The 19,138-nt window shown below is 40.2% G+C and overlaps 1 protein-coding gene across 14 annotated transcripts in view; it reads left to right on the forward strand.

Moving 5' to 3' along the window:
• The window catches only part of MYCBP2 (MYC binding protein 2), a 259,460-nt gene that overhangs the window by 74,177 nt on the left and 166,145 nt on the right, over positions 1 to 19,138 (forward strand). For 13 of the 14 annotated variants that reach the window (XM_053305497.1, XM_053305498.1, XM_053305501.1 and 10 more), the window contains exons 18-20: positions 8,529 to 8,636; positions 17,049 to 17,168; positions 17,518 to 17,599. In XM_053305497.1, the coding sequence (XP_053161472.1) occupies positions 8,529 to 8,636; positions 17,049 to 17,168; positions 17,518 to 17,599 (310 nt within the window). The remainder of the gene's footprint in view (positions 1 to 8,528; positions 8,637 to 17,048; positions 17,169 to 17,517; positions 17,600 to 19,138) is intronic. The other variant, XM_053305502.1, reaches the window with a different exon arrangement.

Genomic DNA, 19,138 nt, shown 5'->3' on the forward strand with positions numbered 1-19,138 from the left:
CTCAAGCACGAACTTTGCTTGTTTTGCCTTGGGGAAGACCATAATATTTACTCATGTAATATTTGCCTCTCCTTTTCCAAACAAACTTGGAAAAGTAGGGAATTATGATTGAGAGTGGCTCTTTATGAACAGGCTCTACCCTTCAACTCCAGTTCCACACTCCTCATTACCACCAACACTGTCAACATCGATGTCGGCACTGTTGAGATCAGGCTCGACTTCTGGGACTTCTCTATCTGCTGCCCAAGCCTCTTTTTTGAAACCTAAGGATGTCTCCAAGGATGGGCATAGACATCATAAGAAACGCTAACATCAGAAGGAGGGTTCTTCGTCCCTTTCCAAACATCAAAAAATTTCCTCGATGTCGACCTCGACCACATCGGCCTTGCAGACCTTTCTTGGACCATCAGCGTGCCTCAACGTTGCTGAGATTGGCACAACTGTCAACCTTGATGTCAACATCAAGCCTCCCACCAACACTGGCTCAATCAATCATCTTTATTACAATCCAAGACCAGAATAAGATTGAACAGTAGAGCAAGGTACAAAAGCAAATTATGGAACAATAAGATTATATTACTTTAGAATTACTACTCTAATAGTATAATGCTATATTATAATACTATAAAGCTGCTACCCTTAGAAAAGAGGGTAGCTAAGAGATTAAACAGCTGTATTAATAAAAAGGATTATGAGTAAATTAACACTATGATACTGTGTTGTAATACTATAAGACTACTACACCTTGAAATAGAGAAAACTGTAAAATCAATAAGATTATAGCCATAAATGTAAGCATCAATATTTAAAAGGATAAGAACACAGAATGTATAAGGTAAAATAGAGAAATGGAGAAAAATGTAAAATGAAGTGGCTAAAACAAGATATATAAAATAGGTTAGCTAACTGGGAGAACTGAGCTGGCAGGTAAATTAGTCAGTAGTTAAAGCAATACAAGGCTGATACATGGTTTTGGACTGGCATTCAGGTCCTGGTAGATCTTACATGCTTCTGCACAGTACTTGGCAGTGTTATACATGAAGGCTCAGTCTTTGTCCAATATATTTTTACATTTACATTTTTACATTTTATATCCCGCTTTTCCTCCAAGGAGCCCAGAGCGGTGTATTACATACTTAAGTTTCTCCTCACAACAACCCTGTGAAGTAGGTTAGGCTGAGAGAGAGAAGTGACTGGCCCAGAGTCACCCAGTAAGTATCATGGCTGAATGGGGATTTGAACTCGGGTCTCCCCGGTCCTAGTCCAGCACTCTAAGCACTACATCACCCAGGCTAGCAACATTCAGGTGTAGCTTGGCTTGGGCGGCTAGGGTACTTGAGGAGTAGCAGAAGTATAAGCTTGGTATGACTGTCTCTCTATAAAAGGGGCAAGAGAGGAGTATGTGCTCTGTGGTTTCAGCCTCCCCAGTGTCACAGGGAGCCAGCCCTGACTCATCATTCGAATTTGACATCATCGATATAGATATTTTTCAAACACCATCTCTGTCAGCTGTTCAGACCGTCCCTTCACGTTCCTCCCGCTCCTCCTCGGCTTCACTAGAGCTCATCAAAGTTGCTTTAACAACACCTTCAACATTGCCCTCGAGATCGATCTCATTGACATCAGACATTCTGGCCCAACTGACTACAATGCAACTACCAATCTTGACTGAGCATGCTCTACCCAAGGACCTGCCCATTCCTATGCCTATACCTTCGATGCCTGTCTTTGGATCTCACTTCCTATCCACACCATCTATATTGAAAGAGTTTCCTCTCTTTCAGAACATTGAATCTATGTTGTCTTCTCTAATCACAATGCCTTCTGGGTCAGCCTTCAAAAGGTTCTCCCTGCATGGCTTAGATGTGGATGATGAGACCAGCTTGGAGATCCCTAAGATTCCTCCCGCATCCCCAGTCAGAGGAACTGCACATTGCTTCCCATCTTACTTTCCAGTAACGCTTGAAATAAAGGCTCCACTTTTCACTCCCCGTCTATTCCTCTTATAGAAGACAGCTGGACTACTGGGGCCTCTGGGGCCTTGAACCCAGGTTACATTAGAAGGTTGGAGAGATTTAAGGACCCATCATACATATCTTTCCCATCTCTCCCATATGATTATGAAGAATTCAGGCTATGGAAATGGAAAAAGATGAGATTCACCATTGTTTCTCAAAGCTAACTGTCTCTTCCTACGGGGGATTCTTCCTTCAAACATCCCCTGGACCCTCCTCCAGCTCCACACCCTCCTCTTCCTCAACCTTCCTTACCACAACCTGTTGAACCACCTGATCCGCCACCTCATATTCCTCCATACTACACTGGAGCTTGCTCCCATTCCAGAGAAACCGGACTCCAATGATGATTACACTTCCTCTTCAGACTCTGATAATGAGTTTACACAAACTGATAATCCACCAGATTCCTCCCTTGATAATGTTACAAAAAATTCATTAAATTCTCCCATGGAAGAGACAAAATGACACCACTTTCAGGTTGCGGAAATGGCTAAAGTTCTTGGCCTAGAACTGAAGTTTCCAGTTCCTAATGTTCAGCATCCCATCTATTATTTTGTCACATCCGCTACGATGTGTAAAAAAAGGGTCAAGAGACGACTCAAGTCATTACCGGCTGATTAGTCTACTTAATATTATCAGTAAACTGTATGCCAGACATCTCCTTGAAAAATTATTGGATTGGTTTGAATCTAATGGAATTCTGGCGGCTGAGCAGGCGGGTTTCCATGAAGGTGCTCTCCCATACAACAAGCTTTCGTCTTACACCACTTAATCGAAAAATATGTCTGAAAACCAGTCTTCCCTTTTTGCTGCTTTTATAGATTTCAAAGCAGCCTTTTATTCTATCTCAAGGGATGGTCTATGGTCTAAGCTAAAGGATTCATCTATTGAGAAGTGCTTATTGCTATTAATACACAATCTCCAAAATGGCAAATAGGCATATTCCGATATTACTTTATGCCAGTGACATAGTCCTACTTTCACTGACCCCATTGGGGCTAAGGCGTGCCTTAGTCTCATTGGGCTCCTACTGTACCACTGAGTCTTTAGAGGCCAACTATACAAAAACAAAGGTGATGGTGTTCGCGATCCATCCAAAGACTTTTGTATGGCATATGAATGGACAAAAATTTACCAAGTGAAGGTCTTTAAATACCTTGGCGTTGTCTTCCATTCCAATGGAGGATGTAAAGCCCACCTTAATTTTGTATCTCAAAACACACAGCAGTCGACAAACGCCATTAAGTCCTTCCACTTTTCTAGGGGTGCCTCTTTCATCCCGGCAGCCATTAAACTTTTTCTAGCAAAGGTATATCCCCAGCTTTTGTATGGTGCTCAGCTTAGCCCTTGCGATAACTTTAAACCACTTGAAGTGGTTCAGACAAAGTTTTAAAGAGCTATTTTTCAAGTCCCGTGTTGTGTCTCTAACGCTGCCCTCAGAAGAGAGGCCGGGGTCACTATGCTAAAGCTGAGATACTGGAGAAAAACAAACCCAACCTGTGAACAAAATGCTCACCACTCTAAATTAACAATAAAAACAACATTGAACTATATACGAAACCTTATGTAAAGTTTAATCAAAACAACCACTGTGTAACCAAAAACCAGTACACATGCAGTAAACCGTATGACTGGAAACATCCTACGCAGAAAAAACAACCAGCCAGACATATATAACCAACATGTAACCAACAGAATACAATGCACATATGAAGATGTGTAATTGTAAACTCCATTAAAAAACCCAAGGTCTTTTTGAGGCAAGGAGATAGCCAAAATTGGCAACAATATGTAGATCCAAAGTGGCTCAAAGTTCCCGACTGCAACTCTTTTTATTGGGACAAAGTCCAGACTAGTACAGAGGGGTGCCAGAAGTTCAATGATGATCTCTCGATATCTCGCCGGTGTTTGTACATACATACAGTTCTGCTCAGAAGCCTCAGGAATGGAGAAGAGAAGACAACACACTCTGTTATGTCTGCTAGCTGGGAATGATGATTGTAGATTCATTCAGTTCTACTCAAAACCTCAGGACCAGAGAAGGGAAAATGACACACGCTGTTATGTCTGCTGGCTGAAAACTAGGAGAAACTTGGAAAAGCACTACAGCCGCCCCGGGATAGATAGCCGTTTCGCAGAATGCTTCCTCAGGAGCATTTTCCATCAGACTCCATTAATATGCAGGCTAAATGCATGTTAACATCCACTAATGTTCTTCCAAGCAAATTAAAGCCTCAAAAGCCTGCTACTGGCTGAGATACAGGCTGAGTTCAATGAAGTTCTGACTGAAGCTGTTCTTTTTCCTCGTTGGTATAACTCCTTTAATATTAGTGGATAACTTTATATCAAAATGGAAAATAGCTTTGAAATCTAGGTTGCAACAGCCTGGCACATCCCAGGAAGAACTCATCACCAAGCCGTTCAGTTTTTTAAATAATGAGCCTTAGATATAGAGCTGCAGGAAGAATCTGCAAATCTCCCAAGAGTGTTATTTTTGGGTACGCAGCTTTTAAAAATTAGACCTACTGATTGCCTAGATCACATACTTATACCCAAATTTAGGAGAGCTTTGACTCTTGCCCGGCTCAGTGTCCTTCTTACCGTGGTCATAGAGGGAAAGTATAAGAGGACCTTACGCAGCTCGCGTCTGTCCTTGTGGTTCGGGTGATATTGAGACTACTGCCCATGTAATCAATTATTGTGCTTTTTATAGGAATAGTTGCTCTAAGTTTATTTCCCCTTGCTAATAAATTGTCCTGGCCACACTGATCAATTTTATTTAGAGTTTTTGCTGTCTAATTTTAAAGAAATAATTTAGGTAAATGTGGCCAAGTTCTGTTTTATTGTTTGTAAGTTTCGTAAAGTTTTTATCGCTCAATCGAATGCTACTGTAAATTATTGATTATATGCTGGTCTATGACTGAAATAAACTTGGATCTGGTCTCCGCTACGACACCCCATCCTGCAGTGCTACCCATGCTGCCAATATTAATAAATTCTGCCAAGTCAGTCTGGGATGCTCCATCAACTGGCACATCTACCTCCAAACAAACATTTTTACAGGGTCCAGGAGGATGATTGCAAGTTCCTGCTTAAGTACCCTCCTCCAAACTTGCTCGTTGTGGACTGCACAATGGGCAGAAAGTCGGGCTGAAAGCACTCTGCCTCTTCAGACAAAGAAGGCAGAAAATTAGATGCTGTCGGAAGAACATTTATTCCTCGTCCTCTCTGTCAATGAAAATTGCTGTCTATATGGCCTGCATGGCCAATTTGCACTACTCAGTTTAAGAAGGCTTTGCAGACAACCTCAAGGATGCTCCTGAACCAAACCAAACCAAGTTCAAGGATATGCTTGCCAAGTCGGCGGACATAACACGCTAAAATCTGAGCACTGCAAAGCATCTTATGGAAATGGCATCCCATACCCTGGCTAGTACCATCTCATTAAGATGATACATCTGGCTTCATTCGTCCTTTCTACATCTGGACATGAGACACAAAATCAAAGATCTCCTTTTTGATGGAGAAGATCTCTTTAGTACTCAGACAAAACCATGGGGAGAGTTACTGACCCTATCCACCCCCAGCACAGTATATCCAGTGACTATTACTGGTGTGTCTCTTATGTCTCTTTTTAGATTGTGAGCCCTTTGGGGACAGGGATCTATCTTATTTATTTGTTATTTCTCTGTGTAAACCACCCTGAGCCCTTTTTGGAAGGGCGGTATAGAAATTGAATGAATAAATTAAAAAAACAAAAACAAAAACTTCTCCCTCTCCTGGTGGAAGAAGAGTGGCTTGTCATGCTAGACTTCAAAGATGCCTATTTACATATGGACATCTGACAACAACACAAGAAATTCCTATGATTTACTGTTGGGGAGTTAGTTTTCCAATATACAGTGAACCTTTGAGGTGCAAGTGCATGAACATAAGGACTGTCTAACTGATTTGGACCAAATTAGGTACAGTTGTAATGAGGGACACACAGGGACACCTCAATGGTGTAGTTTGTAATGATGTCATCCACCTCAATCCAAGACGGTGGACACATAAACATTTGAGGTGCAAGAGATCTAAGTTGTGAACCTTGATTTACCAGACTTAGTCCAGTTGTAGAGATAGTGAAAGGAAAGTAGGTAGATTAGTTCTTACTAGAGCAACTTGTCCCTGATAAGGTCATTATGAGAACTGATCTAGCCTTCCTACCCAAAATTCTATCGGACTTCCCCATTAACCAGGATATCATCCTCCCTACCTTTTATGCACCCAGTTTTACCCCTAGAAAGCTCCCCCCACTCCTTAGACATTCGGAGGGTGCTGTTCTTCTATCTGGACAGAACCAAGGACTCCAGAAGTCCACTAGACTATTTATAACCTTTTAATGATGCTAATAGGGGCCAACCTGTATCTCGACAGAGACTATCGGAATGGTTAATACAGCTTATTCTCACCTACTATTACAAATGGGATTAAACCTTCTAATGCTGTTAAAGCCCGTCCGACAAGAGCTATAGCCACCTCTGCTGCTCTCCTGTCTGGAATCAACTTTGTTGTGATTCAAAAAGCCGCTACTTGGTCTTCAAACTTACCCTTTATAAAGCACTACGCCTTGGACATCCATTCTGCAGCTGAAACTAGCTTTGGGTGGTCGGTACTTAAGAAGGTACTGTAACTTCATCCTTGGGCCCACCTCCTTCTCAGAGAGCTTACTGATTGCCCATGTTGGGAAGGATACTGGATCACCACTAAGCTAAAAACATTGCTCACCTGTAACCGTGGGTCTTTTGGTGACCCAGTATCATTCAAAACACCCACCCAGCCTCCCTGCCTTTCAGATGTACATGTCTATTTACCTGACTTGTTTTATGCTGAAGATATCGAGCGTGCTCCATGTGCAAAGCATGGAGCCTCAGAGCCATTCTGGCCACACATAATAACTGAGACTAGTAATTAAGAAAATGAAAAGCACAGTCAAGAAAGATTATCAGGAGAAGCGTGGTGAATTCTTTAATAACCTGTATATAAAAAGGGAGAGTGCTTAGAGAATGACAGGAGAAAATCTAAGGAGACAACAAATGAAACCATAGTAAACTTTTTTTAAACCACCACCTTTCAGGCTGTTGCAGTGCTAAAACAGTATGCTCTTTCATCTAATCTGATTTCCATGTGCTTGAATTCATCTTGTATTAAGGAAGGGATTAGTCATCTAAAAGACAATGCAGGCAAAAGTGGCTATTGTGGTGATGTTCATATCATACTTTCAGCAGTAGTTGTGGAGCACTGAGATGCACATTTTAAAGAACACTTTGTCAAGCAGAAAGGAAAGAGCAGTATTCTCAGCTGTAAAGAGAGTTACTAATGCAAATAGTTTGTCACATCTCTATATTCAGCACCTTTTAAATTCATTTTTTATTCAGACTGTCTAAATTAGGTGTATGTTTTTGACAATTTTTTCTCCTGAATTTTTTGTTAGCCTATTTTAAACAGCTTTGAAACTCTATAGATAATTGGGGTGGGGGTGGTGGAATCATGGGGAGGTGCTGTAGTCCAAATTTCAACATGTTACTTTGAGAACAGGCAAATGGTACTGGCCACCATCCAGACTAATTCTGTGCCGGCGTGGCAGGGTTTTCCATTGTGCAAGGGGGAATGCATGACTTCTGGCATCCCCCTCTTTTTTTCTGCAGTCACCTGGGCCTTGTGAAACTATGTCCCCAAACCTCATAGAGATAATTTTTGAGAGGCATGGGGAACTGCAGAAGGAAGGAGAATCACCAAAGTTCATGCTGCCCTCTGGTGATGGAGAACCTGTTTAGTTTGAATGTTGGCCAATAAGAAAGGAAAATGTCTTGAGGTCTGGATAGGGAAAAAAAATATTAAACAGGCATTCAGGGCTAACAATGAAAGTGTAAAAGAGTAAAAGCAAACTGTTGGTCATTTTAGAGACACTACTTCCTGCTAGCACAGGAAGTTAGTTACAGGATTACTTCTGATGATAGGATGGTCCTCCTAGAACAAGTTCCACTTGTGCTATTTGCTGTTAAGGTTCTTAATTTAGCTAGAAACTCTCTTTAACCTACATGCTTGGTTCAGACATCATAATGCAGAATCATAAAGTATGACCATCAGAAGCCTCGGGCTCACATGGTGTCCCCTTTGCATACAAGGGGAGGAAACTTAGTTTAGAATATGTCATGATTCACTGCGATGTCTGAAACAGGCAAATCCCAACTTGTTCTAACCACAGTCTGTGAACAAACCAGGATATGAAACTGATGTGTGAGCTCCAGTTTTCACACCTGTAATTACAGCAACTTTTAATTATTGTGTAATTTATATATATAAGATAATGCAAATGTACTCAGATTCTACTCTCTTCTAGTGTCTTATTTTAAACATGGTGTATTGAGTATTGCATCAGTTTTCATGCTTTTAATTTATTTTTTGTTGAACACAGTTTCCATTTTGTGAGCTTTCCTATGCATGTGCAAAACATTTTCTCCTCAGGCCCCCTTGTATTTCCTGGTCCTATTTTTATGAACCACCGAGAGCAGGCTCTAGCCAGAATAAGACCCCATCCAGCACTGCTAAAGCATAAGCGGGACAAGCATAAAGGTATTTGGTCTTCCTTATTGGCTGGGGTTGACTTGCACCTATTCTTCAAGTTATTTTTTCAGTCCACTGGGTATTAAGAGAAGTACACAAAATTGTTCCTGCTAATCAACAGTAACCTGAGGAGAAAGAGAACACATTTTCAGTGTTGAGCTGCTTAAACAGTAGTAGGAATGTGTGGAAATGTGCATTGGGTTTTTTAAAGTTTCACTTTTCTTTACTGCATATCATTGTTTCATTGCTTTATTTTCTCAATACAAATATGAGGAAGGTCAAAATAGCTTCTTGCAGGTTAGGTGACTGCCGGCTGGATAGAAAATCTGTTTACGTATTGTTCTTGGAAATCCTGAAGCTGAAAGCAACCATTGGGCCCCTGGATGGGAAAGCAGTTGCGTTCGGACCTTGAAAGTGCTTATGCATAAATATTCTACAGAAATTCAATGTGTGGCTTTCCCTGGTGGTTGTTTTCCTTTTGCCACAGAATTCCTTCATGGTCAGAAGCTGGCAACCCTACAAATTTTGCTTGTCTAAAAAGACAAAAAGCAAAATGAATCCTGGTTGCATTGGCTATAGTATAAAAGGTAACAAACCTAAGTAGACTAAGGGATGAAATATTAGAAGATCCTAGAAAAGCCATATTACTTTATATCAAAATGAGTTGATTTACTACTTGGGAAAATACTTTCAATAAGTACAGTTGAACTGTATAAATACAATTTTTATTATGAATATGTTGTAGTAAGAAATTGAAATGTAACCTAATTTTTGAACATATCTAAATTTATAGCATCAATAACTGTGTGCTGCTGTATTTTATAACAACATTTAGTGGGTGGGAGTCAAACCATTTGTGAGCTGCTCATGTCGGAGAACTTTTCAACCCCTCAAGGCTGGGGAGCGTGTAGAGTATAAGAGACTTCGGGGGAGGGGAAAAATCTGGTGAAGTCGCTTTCCTCAAAGATATTTGTATAGTTTGCACATGGGTTATGAACACTTGCTATTCTGAGCCTGTCTTTCATAAAGATCTGTGTCTGAAAGTGTCCTAAGCAGTCACAGTAGGGGCAGGTGGAAAGGTGCTTCTTACACCTTCATTGAAACAAGTACTATGAAACAACAAAATCAATAATTATGACAGCATCTTGATTGCTCAGGAAGCATTATTGGCAACTCTGCTTCTAGTTTGTGAGCAAGTGTGCACTTTTTCTTAGGAGCCCGGCTAAAATGAAAAGGGTTTGTAAGTACGTCATGACCAGCATAGGGAAATATGTAGAGTGTGGCATTATGCTCATATGACTTCCGATGCACCAGTCATGTTGTGCATAATTTCAAGTAAAATAAATTAGGAAGAGATGATGGAAGTTGATGTACCAGACTTTCTTGTCTTTATGTCTGCCCTTTATTTGATTTAGACAGTCTTCCTTAAAATCCAATGTGAGTTTGCTCATACGTCTTTAGAAGAAGTAAGGATTGTTATATGTAGGTAGATATGTGTTACAATTCTGATTTTTAAAAATCCGTCGGCAGTTAAAGTTTGGTAGCTGGAAGGTACTGGAAAGCAATGTGAATGTAAATTTTAGGGAAAATCATAAATCCTCTCCCCTGAGTGTCCCCCCCCCCCCCCAGTGCGCTTTGTAGAGTGGCTACTGTCATTCCAGGTCATTCTGTGATATCAGTAGTGGTGATTTATGTCTCCCAAATATAATTAAAAGTAAATCCCTGTTGCAAATGCGGAAGAGTACATATTTTCCTCTTTGGCTAGGTTTAGGTTCAGATCTAGGAGCAGTACTTGCATTAGGTCATAAGCCATAAGCACATAGCTGGAGAATCTATATAGATTAGTTGAGAGCTGAGAGAGATGTTCCTAGAGTAAGCTGCTTGGATTTCAGTTTCTGTGGTTTAGTTCACAGATTTGGCACTTTGTGACATACAATTGTATGCATAAAATGGAAGGTTCCTTTCCCTGTCAGCTTTGTAGCCTAAAGTTAATCTGTTTAAAATAATAAATAGATCAACTTTAGGAGGCAAAGCTGACAGGAAAGGAATGAAATCACATTTGTATTCTGGCCTTCTTCCAGGGTTCTAACACCTTGTCCACTACAACACCATTTCATGTATTATCATTTTAATTTCCTCCTCTCTCACTGAAAGGAGGGGAAAAACAGCCTTGCAAATCATAAACAGAATAACTAAATATTCAGATGTGTCAAAACATTTTTTCATTGGACAAAATGTAGGCACAAAATTGACTCCAAAGAACCTTGGTTTGAAATCACATACTAGTAAAAATATAGAATGTGAGACTGCTCCCAGTCTTCATATAGACCTTAGTGTTTCATTTTTCTTGCAAACTAGAAAATATTTACTTATCTAACTCTAGATCAGGGCTGCTCAGCTTCGGCCCTCCTGCAAATGTTGGCCTACAACTCCCACAATCCCTGGGTATCATGGGAGTTGTAGTCCAAAAAACAGCTGGGGGGGGCTAAGTTGAGCAGGCTTGCTCTAGATTAATGTGGTTCTGAGTTGATAAATTGTGAACATTGTAATTGATATGTGTTCAAAACAAAATAGTTCATTTGTGAAATTTCTCTAGACCGGAGAACCTCAGTATTTGCAGGGGTTCCATTCTCTACAATATAGAGGATAAGGAAACTGAAAAAACTGAGTAATTGTGTCTATGGGATCGCAGGGGTTAAAAAAAAAGTGCTCCAAACAGTTAAATTGCCGTAAAGTCATGAGGGAAAGTGCCCTACCAAGCTCAGACTGTCCCCAGCTGTCCAACAGTGCCCCCCAAACACTGCAATTTGCAGGGTAAATCACAGGGTTTTTGTTTTTGTTTTTAAAAACTGAGCCAGAAAATAGCTCCTTTACACAAAATGAAGGGTGAGAATGATCTCAGAGGTAATTTCCGCCCACCCCGACCCATGGATATGCAGAAATTAGCCCCTTCACCTCCCCCCCCCCGCATATACCGAGGTCAGGTGCCAATTAGCTGACTGTACATACGCAAAAATGTGGATGTCAGGTCCATGATTAACTAGGTTCTCCTGGCACAGTGGGGAAGTAGCTTGCCTAGGGAGCAAGAGGCTGTTAGTTTGAATCCCAGATTGTGTGTTTCTCAGACTGCATGCCATGCAGAGTGCCTAGTAAATATATATTTGTAGTTGCCTATATTGGGCAGCAGTGATATAGGAAGCTGCTGGAGGTGGATGTTCACTTCAGTGACAATGGCAAAGGCATCATCTCATACTTCGCAGGAGGAAGGCAATGGTAAACCACTCCTGTATTCTACCAAAAAAACCCACATGGCTCTGTGGTTGCCAGGAGTCGACAGCGTCTCGACGGCACAATCTTTCCTTTCCTTTTCCTGTATGTTACTTCCTCTCCATTTTCCTTTAAATGTTTATTGGTTAGGAGTTCATCCCAGCTTACCTGTAGCTGGACTATCCAGACTTTCTCTTTATAGCAAGCACAAGTTCACTTGTGCTGGCTTTTGAGGCATTATGGAGATAGCTGAAGGATTTGTAACAGTCATAAAGATGAATACCATGTTTGTTGCTGCTCTTGCATTTAAGAAGTTCATAACAAACTTGCTGGCTGCTTGATCTTTTGAAATAATGCTAACTAAGCCACCCTTATGTGTACAGTTATAACATGTGAAGAGCTGCCCTGTTCAACAGCAAAGACCTTTGGGGCAGGGATGCTTAGTTTCAATGAAGGTGGAACTCTTCCATTGTCTTTCCTTCATTGTTCTCCATAATTAGAAACTTAAGTATGTAGAAACTTAAGTATGCAGTACACCGCTCTGAGCTCCTTGGAGGAAGAGCGGGATATAAAAATTGATTAAAACAAAACAAAAAATAATAATGCAGCCATGGTTGTCAGACTCTTTCCCCTCTTCCTTTTATTTTTCCCTTAGAATAAATCCCAAAAAGTTTTTTGTTCTGCTCTAGATCTGAGTATTGTACACTTCTGAAACAAATTGATTGAAGCACAAGATTAGGGCTCTACTGAATGCAGTAGAGTGGCATTTTGCTAAAATCTCATATTACATGTGTTCCAAATATTTGAACAGATGTTGTTATGCACCAATTGACTTTACCTGAATCTGTATCAGGAACTGACAGGCTAAATCCTAAGATGGCTACTAGACCTGCTCATGAAGCAAGAAATTCCTTGGTTCAGCGAACTCTGTGTGAACTTGTGGAATCCTGGGAAATTCCAATTAAAGGGACTTTGTAGCTGGTCTGCTATAGTGTTTTATTGCTTATATCTGGTGAAATGTATACGCTTTTATTATGCGTATTCTGTAAACAAGTTCCTTGAGAGCTGGTAAGACAAACAGATTAATTGTATCACATATAGTGCCCCAATTTCCCCTCTTCCTCTATCCTCACACCTCCTACTCCTTGAATTACTGAGGCACCAGTAATTGGAATGAAAAATGCGGTTTGAGCTGGCATGTTTTTGCACATTTGCCTGGTAACAAAAGAGACACTTGTGAAAACAGACAGAGAACACTCCTGTTGATAAGAACTGACTAACAAAATATTCAGGATGTGCCATCCTTGAATGTCTGAACATTTGATATGTGATTGACTCCTTTATGGTCGGATGCATTGATACTTTTGCAATGTTCAGAACATTTTTTATTTATATACTGCCCCTCCAAAATGGCTCAAGGTGGTTTACAATAAATAAAAACAGTTGACAATCAATTTAAAAATTAAAATCAAAACTAAATCAATTAAACAATTAAAATCATTTAAACATTAAAAATATTAACATTAAAATCATTTAAAACCAGCATTAAAAATATATACCATAAATCTAATTTAAAAGCCTGGGTGAATAAATGTGTCTTCAGTGCCTTTTTAAAAGTTGCTAGAGATGGGGAGGCTCTTATTTCAATAGGGAGGGCATTCCAAAGTCCAGGGGCAGCAACGAAGAAGGCCTGTTCTTGAGTAGTCACCAAATGAATTAGCGGCAACTGCAGGCAAACCTCTCTAGATAATCTCAACAAGCGGTGGGGCTCATGGTGAAGAAGAAATTCTTTTAAATACTCAGGGACTAAGCTGTTTAAGGCTCTATAGGTCATTACCAGCACCTTGTATTTTGCCCGGAAACATATCAGCAGCCAGTGTAATTCTTTAAACACAGGAGTGATATGGTCTCTCCTAGAAGACCCAGAGACCAACCTGGCTGCCACATTCTGGATCAGTTGCAGTTTCCAGACTATTTACAAGGGTAGCCAAATATACAGTGCATTGCAGTAATCTAGCCTAGAGGTTACCAGAACATGTACCACTGTTTTGAGGTTGTTCATCTCAAGAAATGGACGCAGTTGGTATATCAGCCGAAGCTGATAAAAAGCACCTCTTGCCACTGCCTCAACCTGGGACACCAGGGAGAAGTTCGAATCCAGAAGCACCCCCGACTGCGTACCTGTTCCTTCTGGGAGCGTGACCCCCATCCAGAACTGGCGGATCAATATCGTCTCCCCAGTGTCAACCCTGCACAATAAGTACCTCTGTCTTATCTGGATCCAGTCTCAGTTTTTTATCCCTCATCCAGCCCATTACTGCCTCCAGGCAGGCATTTAGGGAGGTTATGCCTTCTCCAGATAAGGTTGACATGGAGAAGTACATTGATGACAGACATGTGCTAATGTTCAAATATTTTTTAACCATATACGAATACCAGCCACGAGAAGCAGGGTAGTTCAAATCCCCATTCAGCCATAAAACTAGCTGGGTGACTCTGGGCCAGTCACTTCTCTCTCAGCCTAACCTACTTCACAGGGTTGTTGTGAAAGAGAAACTCAAGTATGTAGTACACTGCTCTGGGCTCCTTGGAGGAAGAGTGGGATATAAATGTAATAATAATAATAATAATAATAATAATAATAATAGTTAACTTTGAGGCTTGCTGATGATCTTGCTTGCCAGCCAGCTGGCATGATCCCTCAACAGACATGGTCCTTGCTGCTAATGCCTCTGTGAATGGGGCTTAGCGTAACAACAAACTTGTCTGTCCAACATGTTCTGGACCTGTGGTCCAAGACCCACCTGAATCAGTGGCTGACACTTCCAGTGATTTTCAGCTATGAACACTACTATGGCCAAGTCTCACCAAGACTGGTAATATAGGCATCTCCTTAGAGCTCCATTCTTTCCCCTTCTGTCCTCTCCCCTTCTGTCCTCTTTCAGTCCTGATTCCCTCCTTCCCTCCCTCCCTCTCTCTCTCCTCCCCCCCACCCATATCTAACTGCTAATAACAATATTAGATATTATTAGTGGTTAGATGTCATTAGCCACTTAGCTTCGCATATACCCTTGCCAGCTCATCTTTTGTAATACTTGTATCAGCCTAAGTATACATTTTAGCATACAGTCTGTGTCTATGGTTTCTTCTTCGCCCTCCACCAGGAATTGCTGTGTCTCATGAAAGAACTTGAGAGTCCCTAGAGGGCAGTGTGCCTAATAACCTTGACTCTGGTGTAACTCCAGACCATACACAGAGTGCAGGGTAACTTTGGTGCACAACAACTTAAAGTTGAAGGAAAATATTTAGTATTCATGCTCTCTGTCTCATTTCTACCTTAATAACTGGGCATAGAGGCACCTTTCAAAAGAGGTGATTTTCTTTCTGTTAAGCAGCAGGAGAGCAACTGTCCCTATTCAGCCCCAGCACAGCATTCTTTTAGTAGCTGTTGCTGATGACCACCTTGTGTTTATTTTTAGATTTGAGGGCAGGGAACCATTTTTTCTTTTTTTATGTAAGCTGCTTTGAGAACTTTGTTGAACAGCAGCATATAAATAGTAGTAGTCATAGTAAAATTATCATATGCTCACACATTGCCTAGATACTTCACCTAGAACAAAACTCATTCCAAAGACAGATGAAAAAAATTAGCGAGCACTCTGGCCCCTATTCAAACATGATGTGTAAGGAGAGATGTGCCAAGGAATGGGGTGGTATGTTAGGATCTCAATCCCACATTGTATATGTTCCAAACATTTGAACAGACCCTATAGTTGAAGGAAAATGGTTAGTTTACTTCATTCTCTGTCATTCTTCTAGCACCCTCTTCTGCATTGTACTAACTTTTATGACCAGACATTTGCAGCATTATTCAGTACCTTTTATCCATGGCCACCTTTTTTCCATGTGTAACTGGCATGTTGAAATGTGGAATTCAAATTCAGAGTTTTGTTTAAAAAAAGAAAAAATCTCATTACTATTCAATCTTTTACTGAAGACGATGTCTGTTGCATGCCAGATAGTTCAGTTGTTTAACATCAATTTCTGTACTCACACTGATTTGTATAAAGTATCCTATCTGCAAAGTTTTACTTGTGCAGAAACTAGATTCATGACGAAGAGCGGAGAGAATGTGTTGGGATATTTAGAGAAGGGGGTATGTGTGAAGGAGTAGTGACACATTGGCCTTGGAAAACCACCTCCAGCATCCTCTGGTTTCTCAGATTTTAGCCAACGATATTCAAATGTAGTCAGGCTTTATTCCATAACTGTGAGGATTAGAAACTTTAAATATTTTTGTTACCCTTTCTACACTTTGTGAATGAATGAAGTGCATGTGGCCTTGTTTGCTTTTTTAAAAGCAAAGTTTAATCTCCATGCCCTTTTGTTTTCCTTTATTCACAATACCAGCAACTATACAAAGATGCTTTAAAAAACCAATAGAACATTTAGTGTGAAAATGTATGCTGTAAGAAATACATTTTAATGGTTATGATGATAGATTTCAGCACTTATTTGGAATGACCCTCATAACACACTGCCATGCAGTTGGATAAATGTAGTCTTTCCAGAACTCAGATTAAATCTTGTCCCCAACAGAAGCCTTTGCTTGTTTAACAAAGTGTAGTAAATTGTGTGAAGCTCTGTGTTAATTTATCATGGCACATGATTTAAGTGCTCTGTTTGAACAGAAAGCAAAGGCTCTTATTTAGTTTTTGTGTTTTAAATTGCAGCATTTGGTAAATAAAAGGAATAAATTTACATATCCATTCAGTATATACATGCGTAGGCCCCTAGATATAGATGAGGAACACACAGTATTTTTCAGCATTTAAAATATAATTTTACATTCAAACTAAGATTCTTAACCATTGTCTTATTTTCTTTGTGCATTTGAAAGCTTAGTATATATTAAAGCTTAAACAGATTTTGCTGAACTTATTGAATATTCTCTTCAATATCCTCTTCAGTTCATTTACTAGGCCTATCCTTTTGATATCTACCTTTTTAAAAAATAAAATAAAAATCAACCCCTTATTCTTGTACTACATAATTGTTGTCCTGTCCATTATTACTCACCCTGATTTGATGACTACTTATTATAAAACTCATTGAGGAACAGAATGGGCATGTAATCCATAATTACTATTGTAGATGGAAGCGGAGACAGAAGTGAGAAGGATACAAGCAAAATCACAACCTATCCACCTGGGGCTGTCCGCTTTGACTGTGAACTCCGAGCAGTGCAAGTCAGTTGTGGATTTCACCATTCAGGTAGAGAGTTACAGCATTTGTGTAGTATGGACTTAATTTGTCATTGTTGCTTGTAAGTGCTCGAGACCATTTTGGGAGGTCTTTGCAGTCTTCTGTTAGACTGTTAAGACACATCTTTAACCTATTTGAAGCCTCTGAAAGCATTGCAGTCCTCTGCACACTAGCAGCCATCTAACAATTTCTCAAAGGGCCTTATTAATCCACAGAGGCAGTATTTTCTTCCCCTGAAAGACTTTTGTAACCATACGCTTAAATGTGAGGAGGGAGCCTATTCCGCTTTACTTGATGCACGTGAATGAACTCATTTTGTGCAGTAATAAAGTACACACTGTAACCTTTTTACCTTTAGTTGTTCTGATGGAGAATGGTGATGTTTACACATTTGGCTATGGACAGCATGGACAACTTGGACATGGAGATGTTAATTCCAGGTATGTTACTGTTTTGTCTGTCTGTGTGTCTGTCTATTTTTATTTGTACACCGCTCCAAACCTCTGTTTCTGGGTGCTTAACAGCAACATAAAACAAAAATTAAAACCTTGAAACAGTTTATAAAAGTGCATGTTGTAGTTGCATCTTTTTTGTGTGGCTCTTTATAATTTAAAGAATAGAATGTTGTCATATCTCTAAACCGATCAAAACTCCTAGGAGTTAAGAATTGAATTCTGCTCTAAAAGAGCTTGAGGAACTTTCAGATAGAAATTATAGCAAAACAATAGACTTCTTTGATACAGAGTTTGAACTTCAGTGCCTTTGTGTGAGTTCTATTCTCATTTCTATTCATATGTGTTTGTATGTGTACACACAAATGCACACAGTGGCTGACATTCAGTCTAAATTTCTCATGAACAGGGACTACTCATGTTCAGTGTCAACCAGTATCATTAGTGTACTAGGTATAGGTCGGAAGAGCTACAAGACAGCTACAAAACCCTGCCAGTATTGAACGAAAAATCTGTGCATCAGAATAAATCCCAGGTCCTTGCAGCTTAAAAAAATGCATTATTTTAACAAATGAATATTTCTTTTCTTTTGTTGCCCATATCCAACCGGATGTATGAGACCGTCATTTTTCATAGCCATACAGCTGACTGCACAGCTTCATGGCACCATCTTTAAGGTTCTGTATATTCTCCTGAACCTTGCACATACTCCAGAGTATATCAAGCAAACCCATATGAATAATCTGAGTTCATTTCTTATCTGATTATTTTGCTATAATGCTCTTGAAGGCACCATATAGAACAGAGGTTCTCACCATTGGGTCCCCATATGTTTTTGGACTTCAACTCCCCTAATCCCCAGCCCCAGTGGCCTTTGGTTGGGGATCAGGGGCGTAGCAAGGTTAGAGTGGGCCCAGAGACAAGATTTTAAAATGGGCCCCCCGCACTGAAGCTTAGCTCATGAAGTAAAGAAATCTTAAATGAGGCTGAATAGTGGTAACAAAAAACATAGTAAAGTGTGTGTGTGTGTGTGTGTGTGTATCTCCTATGTGCCACAATAGAACATCATCCTAAATTATTTCTTTAAAGGTTTTGTAAATTGTGGACGATGCAAGTCATTTAATGGTACTAGAGAAAGACATGCTGTTCTGGTAGCTCCAGGTCTTCACACTCACATCACTTTCGGAGGATGACTACAACTGAAGGAAGCCCGGGTGGGTGCGCAGCTGGGGGAGTCAGTAATGTGACTTGCCTCTGGGGGCCCCCTCAAGGCAGTGGGCCCCCGGACAACTGTCTCCCCTTGCCCTATTATAGTTACGCCCCTGTTGGGGATTATGGGAGTTGAAGACCAGTAACATCTGGGGACCCAATGTTGAGAATCCCTGATATAGAAGAATGTTTATTTAAATTTGCATTACCTAGAAGTATGATAAATGCTTCTGTATTTCATGGATGGATGGAGATGAAATACATACATCACTCCCTTTTTGATGATGGAGGCTTTGGGATAGAAATGTATGTGATAAC

The sequence above is a fragment of the Hemicordylus capensis genome, chromosome 3, assembly GCF_027244095.1.
Source record: "Hemicordylus capensis ecotype Gifberg chromosome 3, rHemCap1.1.pri, whole genome shotgun sequence".
Taxonomy (NCBI): Eukaryota; Metazoa; Chordata; class Lepidosauria; order Squamata; family Cordylidae; genus Hemicordylus; species Hemicordylus capensis.